General features: G+C 51.5%; 1 protein-coding gene across 4 annotated transcripts in view; it reads right to left on the reverse strand.

Moving 5' to 3' along the window:
* svep1 (sushi, von Willebrand factor type A, EGF and pentraxin domain containing 1) overlaps positions 1 to 13,250 on the reverse strand; it is a 225,490-nt gene that overhangs the window by 106,829 nt on the left and 105,411 nt on the right. For all 4 annotated transcript variants that reach the window (XR_005461542.1, XM_038804133.1, XM_038804134.1 and 1 more), the window contains exons 19-22: positions 11,893 to 12,054; positions 11,688 to 11,773; positions 4,819 to 4,915; positions 4,622 to 4,735 (exon numbers count right to left, since the gene is read on the reverse strand). Coding sequence is in view for 3 of the 4 variants with exons in the window: in XM_038804133.1 (XP_038660061.1) it covers positions 4,622 to 4,735; positions 4,819 to 4,915; positions 11,688 to 11,773; positions 11,893 to 12,054 (459 nt within the window). In the remaining variant the exon portion in view is untranslated. The remainder of the gene's footprint in view (positions 1 to 4,621; positions 4,736 to 4,818; positions 4,916 to 11,687; positions 11,774 to 11,892; positions 12,055 to 13,250) is intronic.

Here is a 13,250-nt window from a genome sequence, read left to right on the forward strand (position 1 = left end):
CCATTAAACATAAATGGCACAGTGATAACAGTGAAGCTCGACACTGGTGCGAGGACCAACCTCATCAACCTGTCCGATGTAAAAAAGCTGAGGATTCAACCGAAAATAGTTACCAGAACGGTATTGTTAAGAGATTACAATGGTAACAAAATCTCATTGTTAGGAGCATGGGAGCTCGATGCCAATGTCAAAAACTAAATTCACACGTTGACGTTTTCTGTGGTGGCGGCAGACCGCGAGTCTTCAATTGGAGTTGAGGCGTGTGAGGAGCTCCAGCTCGTCCAAAGAGTCTATAGTGCAGACAATGCTGCAACAGGCCCTCCTCCCTCGGTCTCCACACTGAATGATTTCCCTGAAACGTTCCAAGGTTTCAGTACGTTACCATACACGTACAAGATTCAATTAAAGGAAGATGCAAAGCCTATAGTTCATGCATTGAGACGTGTGCCAGCGCCATTAATGGATAAACTAAAGGCAGAGCTAGAGAGGATGACTGCCATCGGTGTCATCAAGCATACTGAAGTCCCTACAAACTGGGTTAACTCGGTGGTATATGTAAAGAAGTGCAATAAAGAACCTCCATGATGGATGACCTGTATTGATGGCGTCAAACTAAAGGAACAAACCAAGAAGGACCCAATGTTGCAGAAGATGAGAAGACATCTTCACGAAGGATGGGGCCTAGAGAATCCTGCTCCAGTTTCTATAATGTGAGAGCAGAGTTGAGTGTTGCTGATGGAGTTTTGCTGAAAAAAAAAAGCGAATAGTAATTCGGAATTCTTAAAGATCGGTGGTTCTGAGCGAACTCCATGCAGAGCACAATGGAACGATAAAGTGTAAAATGAGAGCCGAAGACATTGGGCGGGCATCCTCCCGGATAGCGACACATCGTGCAGGAGAGTGAACGTCTGCACACAGTGCGGGAATCAAACAAAAGGCAGAAGGTGCAAACTGCTTCAGTTCCAAGTGCTGAAGAATCTGCTCATCCAGAAACAGAGAGGCAGCCACTCGGTAATAAACAAAAGGAGGGAAGGAAGAGATTTCAAGCCAAATCCACAAAGAGGTTTGCCGATGAGTCTACGAAATGCCTCAAACCGTTTGTGATGCAACCACCAGGAGAAGCATGCAACAGTCCTAGAACACCTAAAGAAGAACATACGGAACAAACACAACAAGAGGATGACACATCGATACACAAAGAACATCAAACACAAGCAACAAACACGAAGGAACATGAAGAACCTTTTCAAGTTCAGCAGACACTGAGACAGTCTATAAGGGGAAGGCACAAGCCAGAAAGACTGAACTTGTGACAGACTGTAAAATATTCTGAATATTTAAATGGTAATGCATATCATGGTGAAATGCAAATAATTTCATTTTCCAAAGAAAGGGGATGTGATGATATGCACAAAGCAAGTTTGTTGATAATGTTATGCATGACCTCCAACCACTAGGTGGCAGTGTAAACTCACCATGTGGCCCTGTAGTCTGGGAGTTGGGAGTAGGTCGTGCTGGAGGATAGACATATTTTGCAGTAGCTCTACATTAGTTGCTTAGTGTTAGTAGTTTATTATTTTATTTATCCCAGTTATCTTACCATGCAGTTGTTCCATAACTAGATGTTCTGTAGTTCATCATTCACTTTGGGCAGTCTCCAGAACATGCCAACACTTGGCACAAGTGAAGCCTTGTTAAATCTGCACAATGGGCCTGCTGGCATTTGCATCTCCACTCCCTTCAACCCCTGCTCGCACTACCCCCCCCCCCCCCCCCCCCACCCCTGGGCACAATGGTCCAAGATCAAGAGCCCCCGATGCAGACACCGTTCAGAGGGTGGGTATGAGGCACTGTTAGCAGAGAGACAGGAGGGGGTGAGATGACGGACAAAGCCTCATCCAATGAGAAGCGGGCAAGGATGAGGGCCTCCCTGGCCCTCCGAGCATGCTGGGCCCTGGTCGTTGCCTGTCCTCCATCCGCCCGGCTACTCCTGCTAGTTCGACTCTGGCTCATTCCCCAGTCCCTCCAGCCCGGCCCCTCCTCATCCCCCTCAGATGAGGTTGCAGGCCCCTCCTCCTCTAGCATGCCACTCCGCTGCTGTGCCAGGTTGTGGAGGGCACAGCAGACCACCACAGATAGGGAGTCCCTCTAGGGAGTGTCCTGCAGTGAACCAGCAGAGCGTTTTGAGCAGTCTGATGCACCGCTCAATGACAGCACGGGTGGTAACATGTGCCTCATTGTACCAGGTTTCCGCCTTGGTCTCCGGCCCCTCCTAGGCGTCATCTCCAGGACCTCAGGCCCTTATCCCCGAAGAGTCTGGGCTGGTCCTCGAAGACGCTGGGGGTCTCCGAGTATCCCAAGATGTATCTGTCATGCACACTCCCTGGGAAGTGTGCACACACATGATCCGGAGGTGGTGTTTACAGATGAGTTGAACATTCAGCGAGTGGAACCCCTTCCTGTTGATGAAGGGCACTCCCCGTTACCCCGGTGTGTGTGTATGGCAACATGCATGCCATCTATTACCCCCTGGATCTGCAGCACCCCAGGGACGGTAAATAATCTTCTTGCCCGGGCATTTTGATGGTCGTTGTCCAGCTCAAAGTTGATACAGTCTGCGGCCCGGGCATCCAGGGCATGTGTGACCTCACACATGTACTTGTGGGCTGCAGCTTGTGAAATGTCGCACTCGAGCCCTGGAATGACCCGGTTGCATAAAAAGTCAGGGCTGAGGTGACCGGCCACCGGACACAGGGAACGTGCAGCCGAGACCAGAAACATAGTCCCGTTTTGTACAGTGGGATGCTCTGCTCACCCTAACTCCCTACTGCAGTGAGAAGCCCAAGAAGCAATTCTCGACCTCCCCCCAACCCAAACCCAACCTTAGCAGTGCCAGGCAGGCACTGACTGAGTACCCAGGTGGAACAGCAGTGCCAGGGCACCTGTCTGCCCAAAGGACATGCAGCTGGGACCCTCCCATCCCCTGGGAGACCCCCACGAGTGCCTTTCCGTCTGGCCCCCTTTGTGGGGAGCAGTGCTGAACGGCACTCGCCAGAGCTCTCGTGACATCATCAGTCGGGTGCATAAACTTTCGGCCCAGTCTTTATATTTACGCCTGTGAGAGTGCACAGCACACGTAAATATAAACTCTACCTGTTGAGTTACAGTAATCCACGAGTTGTATACTGTTTGGTTCCGATTATGGCCGAGGAAGTCGTCCAGTACAGAATACTCCTTACCCGCAAAATCTATGATCTTGTTTATAATAGCTAGTATAATCCACATGTGTGCACACTTTCAGGAAATGATATATTTGATCTCTTTGTTCTTTTATGCCACTTATTGGATCAGATTTTGACATCAGTGATGAATGAACAGGGTCAGCCATACAAAGCATTTGCACTCTGGGATTTTGCAATGAAACTTGCTGTAAAGTGGAGCCAATCAGCACAGCACCTTCGACAGGACATCTGGGAACCATGTGACCAGGGCAAGCAACGGTACATCTCCTTAGCCAATCAGGTTGGAGAACGGTTCTTGAGCAGTGCAGAGTGTGAACCAGGGAGTATCGCAATATTGAATTCAATGTCAAATCAGGTAAAGAAAGTTAAAGAAAGAGCAGGAAAGAAAGACTGGATGGAGAGAAAAGAGGGACAGAGCGAGAAAGTAAAACAAACATTATTCAATGATCAACAGCCACAATGGAAATGATAAGGAAATTGGCGATGGACAAGAGACCTCAATTGGAGGGGCTTGTAGATCAGGGAAGGGTTCATGAAGGCCAGAATTTGTTACACCTCCTTAATTGGGAGGATATCTGCTGAGCAACTTTATTGAAAAGCTGCAGTTAGAGTTTTCTAAGTGGCACAACTGGGTGGTTTACCCAGCTGTTTCATCGGGCAGTTAGAAGTCTGGAGTCACATGCAGGTCAGACCTGACCAAGGGTGGCCCATTTCCTTTGCCACAGGATGGGTTGTTACAATTATCAGTGACAGCTGCCATGGTGGGACTTGACCCCATATTGCCTGAGCCTCGAGGCCAGTGACTTTATTACCACTATGCCACTGCCTCACCTATGAGTAACTATCATTGCAAAGGGAGATTCTAGAACCATTTCCACTGGGAGAGAGAGTGCTTTCCTTCTCATTGGGCAGCTAGTCGTGTGAGGTCATTACTTTGCGAGCTGAGAAGCGAGGAGAGGCTGTGGGATCGCTCACTTTGTGGTGCGTTGCCGGAGGATGGAATGTTGTACCAAGGGAGAGATTGATACAGTGACCATGGGATCTCATAAGAGAATGGGCGATGAAGATTTACGGAAAGTACGGCCATGTGGAAGAGTAGTGTAGGTAGTGCAAGCAGCCCCCTTCTGTGCTGCTTACCAATGTGGATGTATGATGTTAACTTGGGGATAGTTTAAGTTTCGAATGCCCTTCGATTTTGGGGACAGGCATTGTTCATTCCCAAGTTTTTCACAAATATGCCACGAGCAGGGAAGCGCTGGAGTTCAGTAACTCACTAAAACCCGTGGAGCTAAAGGTGGGCTGAGAATATTTGGGGACTCTGCAGGAAATCAGCTCTTGTTTGTTCTGTTAGTGAAAGAACGTCGCGAGAGCAAACCTACCTTGAAAACCAGGCTGGCACAAGCACACAAACCTTCCCACTCCATCCTGGCAGGCAGCACTGTTCTGGCAGGGCTCTGAGGCACACTCATTAATGTTTGTTTCACAGTTGGAGCCTGAAACAACAAAGGCGGCATTTAGCAGAGAGCACGGTAATAACTGTGCTGTGATCCCAGAAAACCAAACTGAGGAAACCCACCTGTAAATCCAGGCTGGCACACACAGAAATGTCCCGATCCAACACTGTGGCAGCTTCCATTGTGTTGGCACGGTTGCAAGAAGCATTCGTTAAACTCCTTCAATCAAAAAGGGTGGAGAAACACTTATTTTCAATTCAACTGAAGAATGTTTTCAATACGTCTCACGAAACTGTGGCGAACTTGTTAACTGTGCGTATGATAATCATCTACCTAATCTGGAAGTGTTTAAGGAAATCAATTAGGCCAATGGCTGTCGTTTAAATGAGTGACATGTGTTTCACAGAAAGACTGCTGTCATCTGACACTTTCTTGAAGTCTGGGGTTAGGAATGAAATTTCACACCAGCTGTCTGGAGACAATGGGGAATGTGCATCTGTGTGGAGACAGGGGCAATGTGCAGCTGTGTGGAGACAGGGGCAATGTGCAGCTGTCTGGAGACAATGGGGGAATGTGCAGCTGTGTGGAGACAATGGGGAATGTGCATCTGTGTGGAGACAATGGGGGAATGTGCAGCTGTGTGGAGACAATGGGGGAATGTGCAGCTGTGTGGAGACAATGGGGCAATGTGCAGCTGTGTGGAGACAATGGGGGAATGTGCAGCTGTCTGGAGACGATGTGGAAATGTGCATCTGTGTGGAGACAGGGGCAATGTGCAGCTGTCTGGAGACAATGGGGGAATGTGCAGCTGTGTGGAGACAATGGGGAATGTGCATCTGTGTGGAGACAATGGGGGAATGTGCAGCTGTGTGGAGACAATGGGGGAATGTGCAGCTGTGTGGAGACAATGGGGCAATGTGCAGCTGTGTGGAGACAATGGGGGAATGTGCAGCTGTCTGGAGACGATGTGGAAATGTGCATCTGTGTGGAGACAGGGGCAATGTGCAGCTGTGTGGAGACAATGGAGAATGTGCAGCTGTGTGGAGACAATGGGGGAATGTGCAGCTGTGTGGAGACAATGGAGAATGTGCAGCTGTGTGGAGACAATGGGGGAATGTGCAGCTGTGTGGAGACAGGGGCAATGTGCAGCTGTATGGAGACAGGGGCAATGTGCAGCTGTCTGGAGACAGGGGCAATGTGCAGCTGCGTGGAGACAATGGGGGAATGTGCAGCTGTGTGGAGACAGGGGCAATGTGCAGCTGTGTGGAGACAATGGGGGAATGTGCAGCTGTGTGGAGACAATGGGGCAATGTGCAGCTGTGTGGAGACAATGGGGCAATGTGCAGCTGTGTGGAGACAATGGGGGAATGTGCAGCTGTCTGGAGACAATGGGGAATGTGCAGCTGTGTGGAGACAATGGGGGAATGTGCAGCTGTCTGGAGACGATGTGGAAATGTGCATCTGTGTGGAGACAGGGGCAATGTGCAGCTGTGTGGAGACAATGGAGAATGTGCAGCTGTGTGGAGACAATGGGGGAATGTGCAGCTGTGTGGAGACAATGGAGAATGTGCAGCTGTGTGGAGACAATGGGGGAATGTGCAGCTGTGTGGAGACAATGGAGAATGTGCAGCTGTGTGGAGACAATGGGGGAATGTGCAGCTGTGTGGAGACAATGGGGCAATGTGCAGCTGTATGGAGACAATGGGGCAATGTGCAGCTGTGTGGAGACAATGGGGGAATGTGCAGCTGTGTGGAGACAGGGGCAATGTGCAGCTGTGTGGAGACAATGGAGAATGTGCAGCTGTGTGGAGACAATGGGGCAATGTGCAGCTGTGTGGAGACAATGGGGCAATGTGCAGCTGTGTGGAGACAATGGGGCAATGTGCAGCTGTGTGGAGACAGGGGCAAAGTGCAGCTGTGTGGAGACAATGGGGGAATGTGCAGCTGTGTGGAGACAATGGGGCAATGTGCAGCTGTGTGGAGACAATGGGGCAATGTGCAGCTGTGTGGAGACAATGGGGCAATGTGCAGCTGTGTGGAGACAATGTGGGAATGTGCAGCTGTGTGGAGACAATGGGGGCAATGTGCAGCTGCCTGGAGACAATGGGGCAATGTGCAGCTGTGTGGAGACAATGGGGCAATGTGCAGCTGTGTGGAGACAATGGGGCAATGTGCAGCTGTCTGGAGACAATGGGGAATGTGCAGCTGTGTGGAGACGATGGGGAATGTGCAGCTGCCTGGAGACAATGGGGCAATGTGCAGCTGTGTGGAGACAATGGGGCAATGTGCAGCTGTGTGGAGACAATGGGGCAATGTGCAGCTGTCTGGAGACAATGGGGGAATGTGCAGCTGTCTGGAGACAATGGGGAATGTGCAGCTGCCTGGAGACAATGGGGCAATGTGCAGCTGCCTGGAGACAATGGGGCAATGTGCAGCTGTGTGGAGACAGGGGCAATGTGCAGCTGTGTGGAGACAATGGGGGAATGTGCAGCTGTGTGGAGACAATGGGGCAATGTGCAGCTGTGTGGAGACAATGGGGCAATGTGCAGCTGCCTGGAGACAATGGGGCAATGTGCAGCTGTGTGGAGACAGGGGCAATGTGCAGCTGTGTGGAGACAATGGGGGAATGTGCAGCTGTGTGGAGACAATGGGGGAATGTGCAGCTGTCTGGAGACAATGGGGAATGTGCAGCTGTGTGGAGACAATGGGGGAATGTGCAGCTGTCTGGAGACGATGTGGAAATGTGCATCTGTGTGGAGACAGGGGCAATGTGCAGCTGTGTGGAGACAATGGAGAATGTGCAGCTGTGTGGAGACAATGGGGGAATGTGCAGCTGTGTGGAGACAATGGAGAATGTGCAGCTGTGTGGAGACAATGGGGGAATGTGCAGCTGTGTGGAGACAATGGAGAATGTGCAGCTGTGTGGAGACAATGGGGGAATGTGCAGCTGTGTGGAGACAATGGGGCAATGTGCAGCTGTATGGAGACAATGGGGCAATGTGCAGCTGTGTGGAGACAATGGGGGAATGTGCAGCTGTGTGGAGACAGGGGCAATGTGCAGCTGTGTGGAGACAATGGAGAATGTGCAGCTGTGTGGAGACAATGGGGCAATGTGCAGCTGTGTGGAGACAATGGGGCAATGTGCAGCTGTGTGGAGACAATGGGGCAATGTGCAGCTGTGTGGAGACAGGGGCAAAGTGCAGCTGTGTGGAGACAATGGGGGAATGTGCAGCTGTGTGGAGACAATGGGGCAATGTGCAGCTGTGTGGAGACAATGGGGCAATGTGCAGCTGTGTGGAGACAATGGGGCAATGTGCAGCTGTGTGGAGACAATGTGGGAATGTGCAGCTGTGTGGAGACAATGGGGGCAATGTGCAGCTGCCTGGAGACAATGGGGCAATGTGCAGCTGTGTGGAGACAATGGGGCAATGTGCAGCTGTGTGGAGACAATGGGGCAATGTGCAGCTGTCTGGAGACAATGGGGAATGTGCAGCTGTGTGGAGACGATGGGGAATGTGCAGCTGCCTGGAGACAATGGGGCAATGTGCAGCTGTGTGGAGACAATGGGGCAATGTGCAGCTGTGTGGAGACAATGGGGCAATGTGCAGCTGTCTGGAGACAATGGGGGAATGTGCAGCTGTCTGGAGACAATGGGGAATGTGCAGCTGCCTGGAGACAATGGGGCAATGTGCAGCTGCCTGGAGACAATGGGGCAATGTGCAGCTGTGTGGAGACAGGGGCAATGTGCAGCTGTGTGGAGACAATGGGGGAATGTGCAGCTGTGTGGAGACAATGGGGCAATGTGCAGCTGTGTGGAGACAATGGGGCAATGTGCAGCTGCCTGGAGACAATGGGGCAATGTGCAGCTGTGTGGAGACAGGGGCAATGTGCAGCTGTGTGGAGACAATGGGGGAATGTGCAGCTGTGTGGAGACAATGGGGGAATGTGCAGCTGTCTGGAGACAATGGGGCAATGTGCAGCTGTGTGGAGACAGGGGCAATGTGCAGATGCCTGGAGACAATGGGGAATGTGCAGCTGTGTGGAGACAATGGGGCAATGTGCATCTGTGTGGAGACAATGGGGAATGTGCAGCTGTGTGGAGACAATGGGGCAATGTGCAGCTGTGTGGAGACAGGGGCAATGTGCAGATGCCTGGAGACAATGGGGAATGTGCAGCTGTGTGGAGACAATGGGGCAATGTGCAGCTGTGTGGAGACAATGGGGCAATGTGCAGCTGTGTGGAGACAATGGGGCAATGTGCAGCTGTGTGGAGACAATGGGCCAATGTGCAGCTGTGTGGAGACAGGGGCAATGTGCAGCTGTGTGGAGACAATGGGGGAATGTGCAGCTGTCTGGAGACAATGGGGAATGTGCAGCTGTGTGGAGACAATGGGCCAATGTGCAGCTGTGTGGAGACAATGGGGCAATGTGCAGCTGTGTGGAGACAATGGGCCAATGTGCAGCTGTGTGGAGACAATGGGGGAATGTGCAGCTGTCTGGAGACAATGGGGGAATGTGCAGCTGTCTGGAGACAATGGGGGCAATGTGCAGCTGTGTGGAGACAGGGGAAATGTGCAGCTGTGTGGAGACAATGGGGGAATGTGCAGCTGTGTGGAGACAATGGGGGAATGTGCAGCTGTGTGGAGACAATGGGGGAATGTGCAGCTGTCTGGAGACAATGTGGGAATGTGCAGCTGTCTGGAGACAATGGGGCAACGTGCAGCTGTCTGGAGACAGGGGCAATGTGCAGATGCCTGGAGACAATGGGGCAATGTGCAGATGCCTGGAGACAATGGGGCAATGTGCAGCTGTGTGGAGACAGGGGCAATGTGCAGCTGCCTGGAGACAATGGGGCAATGTGCAGCTGCCTGGAGACAATGTGGGAATGTGCAGCTGTCTGGAGACAGGGGCAATGTGCAGCTGCCTGGAGACAATGGGGCAATGTGCAGCTGTGTGGAGACAATGGGGCAATGTGCAGCTGTGTGGAGACAATGGGGCAATGTGCAGCTGTCTGGAGACGATGTGGAAATGTGCAGCTGTCTGGAGGAGGCCTCCCAGTGGTAGGCCCAGGGAGCCCAATGTTCTGAGCACGCTTGGAGACCGGCCCTGCCTGCCTGGCACCAGCTGCTTTTCTTTTCATTCGTTCACTGGATGTGTTCGTCACTGGCTGGGCCAGCATTTTGTGCCCTTCCCTAATTGCCCTTGAACTGAGAGGCTTGCTGGGCCACTTCAGGGGGTGGTTAAGAGTCAACAACATTACTGTGGGTCTGCAGTCACATGTAGGCCAGACCGGGTAGGGACGGCAGATTTCCTTTCCCAAAGGACCAGATGGGATTTTGCAACAATCGACAATGGTTTCATGGTCATCATTTCTACTGAATTTAAATTTCACCATTTGCAGTGGCAGGATTTGAATTTGGGTTTAGCAGACCAGTAAGAATATCGCTACGCCACCCTGTGAAGCCGCACCCCTTCACAATGATCGCCCGCAGATTCCATTTTAAACTAACAGTTTAAAAAAACTAGAGAGATGGGGGGCGGGATTCTCTGACCCCCCCCCCCCCCCCCGCCGGGTGGGAGAATCGCCGGGGGTCGGCGTGAATCCCGACCCCGCTGTCCTCCCAATTCTCCCGCCCCCCAAAAACCGGCCCGGCGTGAGTCGCGCCACCTGCCTCGGAGAATGCCGGGGTCCGGCGCGGCTCAATGGGTGCCGGGGACGCCCAAATTCTCCGGCCCGCGATGGGCCGAAGTCCCGCCCGCCTGTCGCCGGTCCTGCCGGCGTAAATCAGGGTAGGTCCCTTACCAGCGGGACCTGGCGGCGTTGGCGGGATCTGGGGTTCCTGGGGGGTGGCGGGGGGATCTTGCCTCGGGAGGTGGCCTGGTCCGTGGTCGGGACCCATCGATCCGCGGGCGGGCCTGTGCCGTGCGGGCAATCTATTCCTTCCGCATCGGCTGTTGTGGTCCTCCGCGATGGCCAATGCGGAAGTGAGTCCCTGTGCGCATGCGCGGGGACGGCACCAGCACGCGCTGGCGCTCCCGCACATGCGCCGACTCGCGCCGGCCGGCGGAAGCCCTTCGCCGCCAGTTGGCGTGGCGCCAGGCCCCTATCCCGCCGGCTAGCGGGACGCCAACCACTCTGCGGCAGGCCTAGCACCTTTGGGGCGGTCCGACGCCGGAGTGGTTCACGTCACTCCGTTCCGCCGGGACCCCTCCGCCCCGCTGGGTATGGGAGAATCCCACCCGGGGTGTCCCAAAATCGTGGTGCCCTCTCTCTTACCTGAAACAGGCTACCTCAGTGCTGGATGTGGAATCGAGGGGCTGTAACTAAATTCTGCAGAAACAGTGCATAGTTTTGATCACCCTTCCTAAGGAAGCATCTACTTGCCTTAGAGGCGGTTCAATGAAGATTCACTGGATTGATTCCCGGTGAAGTTGTTGTCCCTGAGGAAAGGTTTAGAAAAACGGGCCTATCTTCCCAGAAGAATGGGAGGTTATCGTATTGAAATGTATAAAATTCTGAGAGAGCTTGACAGGTGAGACGTTGAGAGGCTCCAGGGTTGGGGGAGTCTGGAACTCGGAGTCAGTCTCGGGATAAGGAGGCAGCCATTTAGGATTGAGATGAGGGGAAATGTCTTCACTTGTCTCCATCGCAGGGAGCTGTGGATGCTCAGCCACTGAATATATTCAAGACTGAGATCGTAAGTACATAAGTATGAATTAGGAGCAAGAGTAGACCACTCAGCCCCTCTAACCTGCTCTGCTCATTCAATAAGATCACAGCTGACCTAATTGTAACCTCTACCCCAGATAGATCGATCGGTATTTGGACACAAAGAGAAACAAGGGATTGGCAGAGTGGAAGAATTGAGCAGAGGGAGAAGCGTGGTGATTTTATTGAACGCTGGAGCAGACTCAATGATCTATTCCTGTTCTCTGTCCTTATGTTTTCTTTATCAAGCGTGACCCAAAGTGCGAGCCCGTTGAATCTTACCTGATTTGCTACAAGCATCGATTTCGTTACCAGTGACGTCGGAATGAGTTGACTGGCTGTCGCCAAGATATATCCGGAGTGGAAACCTTGAAAAGAAAACAAGCTGGGTTTATTTTTCAATTTTGTTTTCCAGTCTTCTCTATCCCCTTGACTGTTGTCAACAGGACAATTGTATTGGAAAACAATTGTGACGTTTCCTCCTTACCAGAGCAGTCACTTCGGGAGGTGGCCCCAGTGATGGTGGTTGTACCGTAGAACGGGCAGGCCAGGCAGAATGATTTACCGGCATCGGGCTGATAATAATCTCTGGGACAAGGGTAGCAAGGCATTATACCAGAACGGGAAACATGTCCTGTAGTACACGGCACTAGGCATGGGGAAGAAAAAGATAGCATTTCAAAATTTATTGCCCATATTTTGTTCCATAAAATCACGAGTAATTTCAGCTCCCTCTGCAATATCTTCATTTTCTTTTATATGGCTTTAATTTTCAGTGTTACAATTCAAATGAAAGTGAGATGTCAGCATATTCTTTCACCAAACAGTATGCTGTTCCAGCAGAATTTTAAACGTGCCTTTTTCATTCATTAGATGTGTATTCATTAATTGCCATGGTGGGATTTGAACCCATAGGCTGGGTCCCCAGCTTACTCATGCACTGACATGACCACTGTGCTACCATTGCACTCGAGACTTGCATCCAGACCTGCCCTGGGGGTAAAGGCTAGTTTGTAATGAGGGAACGAAACTACTCTCGAGTACACAGGGCTAAGGAGTTTGCTACAGTCCCAACCAATACCCAGCGTTGGTAAGGGTGTGGGACATTGAAGATGAATTAAAATTAATATTAGACCTGTTCCAGCCAAGTCCCTTCTGCATTGCCATTAGCTACGTGGTGCACAGCTACAAATTTTTGTTTGTTTATTGTCATGTGTACCAAGTAACAGTGAAAAGTATTTTTCTGCGAGCAGCTCAACAGATCATTAAGTACTTGAAGAGAAAATAAAATAAACAAAAATACATACTTGGGCAACCCAAGGTACACAATGTAACTACATAAACACCAGCATCGGGTGAAGCATACAGGGTGCAGTGCTAATGAGGTCAGTCCATAAGAGGGTCGTTTAGGAGTCTGGTAACAGTGGGGATGAAGTTGTTTTTGAGTCTGTTAGTGCGTGTTCTCAGACTTTTGTTTCTCCCGCCCGATGAAAGAAGTTGGAAGAGTGAGTAAGCCGGGTGGGAGGGGTCTTTGATTATGCTGCCCGCTTTCCCCCGGCAGCGGGAGGTGTAAATGGAGTCAATGGATGGGAGGCAGGTTTGTGTGATGGACTGGGCGGTGTTTACGACTCTCTGAAGTTTCTTGCGGTCTTGGGCCGAGCAGTTGCCATACCAGGCTGTGATGCAGCCCGATAGGATGCTTTCTATGGTGCATCTGTAAACGTTGGTAAGAGTTAATGCGGACATGCCAAATTTCCTTAGTTTCCTGAGGAAGTGCACTTTCTTGGTGGAAGCGTCAACGTGGGTGGACCAGAACAGATTTTTGGAAATGTGTACCCCTAGGAA

The sequence above is a fragment of the Scyliorhinus canicula genome, chromosome 8, assembly GCF_902713615.1.
Source record: "Scyliorhinus canicula chromosome 8, sScyCan1.1, whole genome shotgun sequence".
In the NCBI taxonomy this organism is placed as follows: Eukaryota; Metazoa; Chordata; class Chondrichthyes; order Carcharhiniformes; family Scyliorhinidae; genus Scyliorhinus; species Scyliorhinus canicula.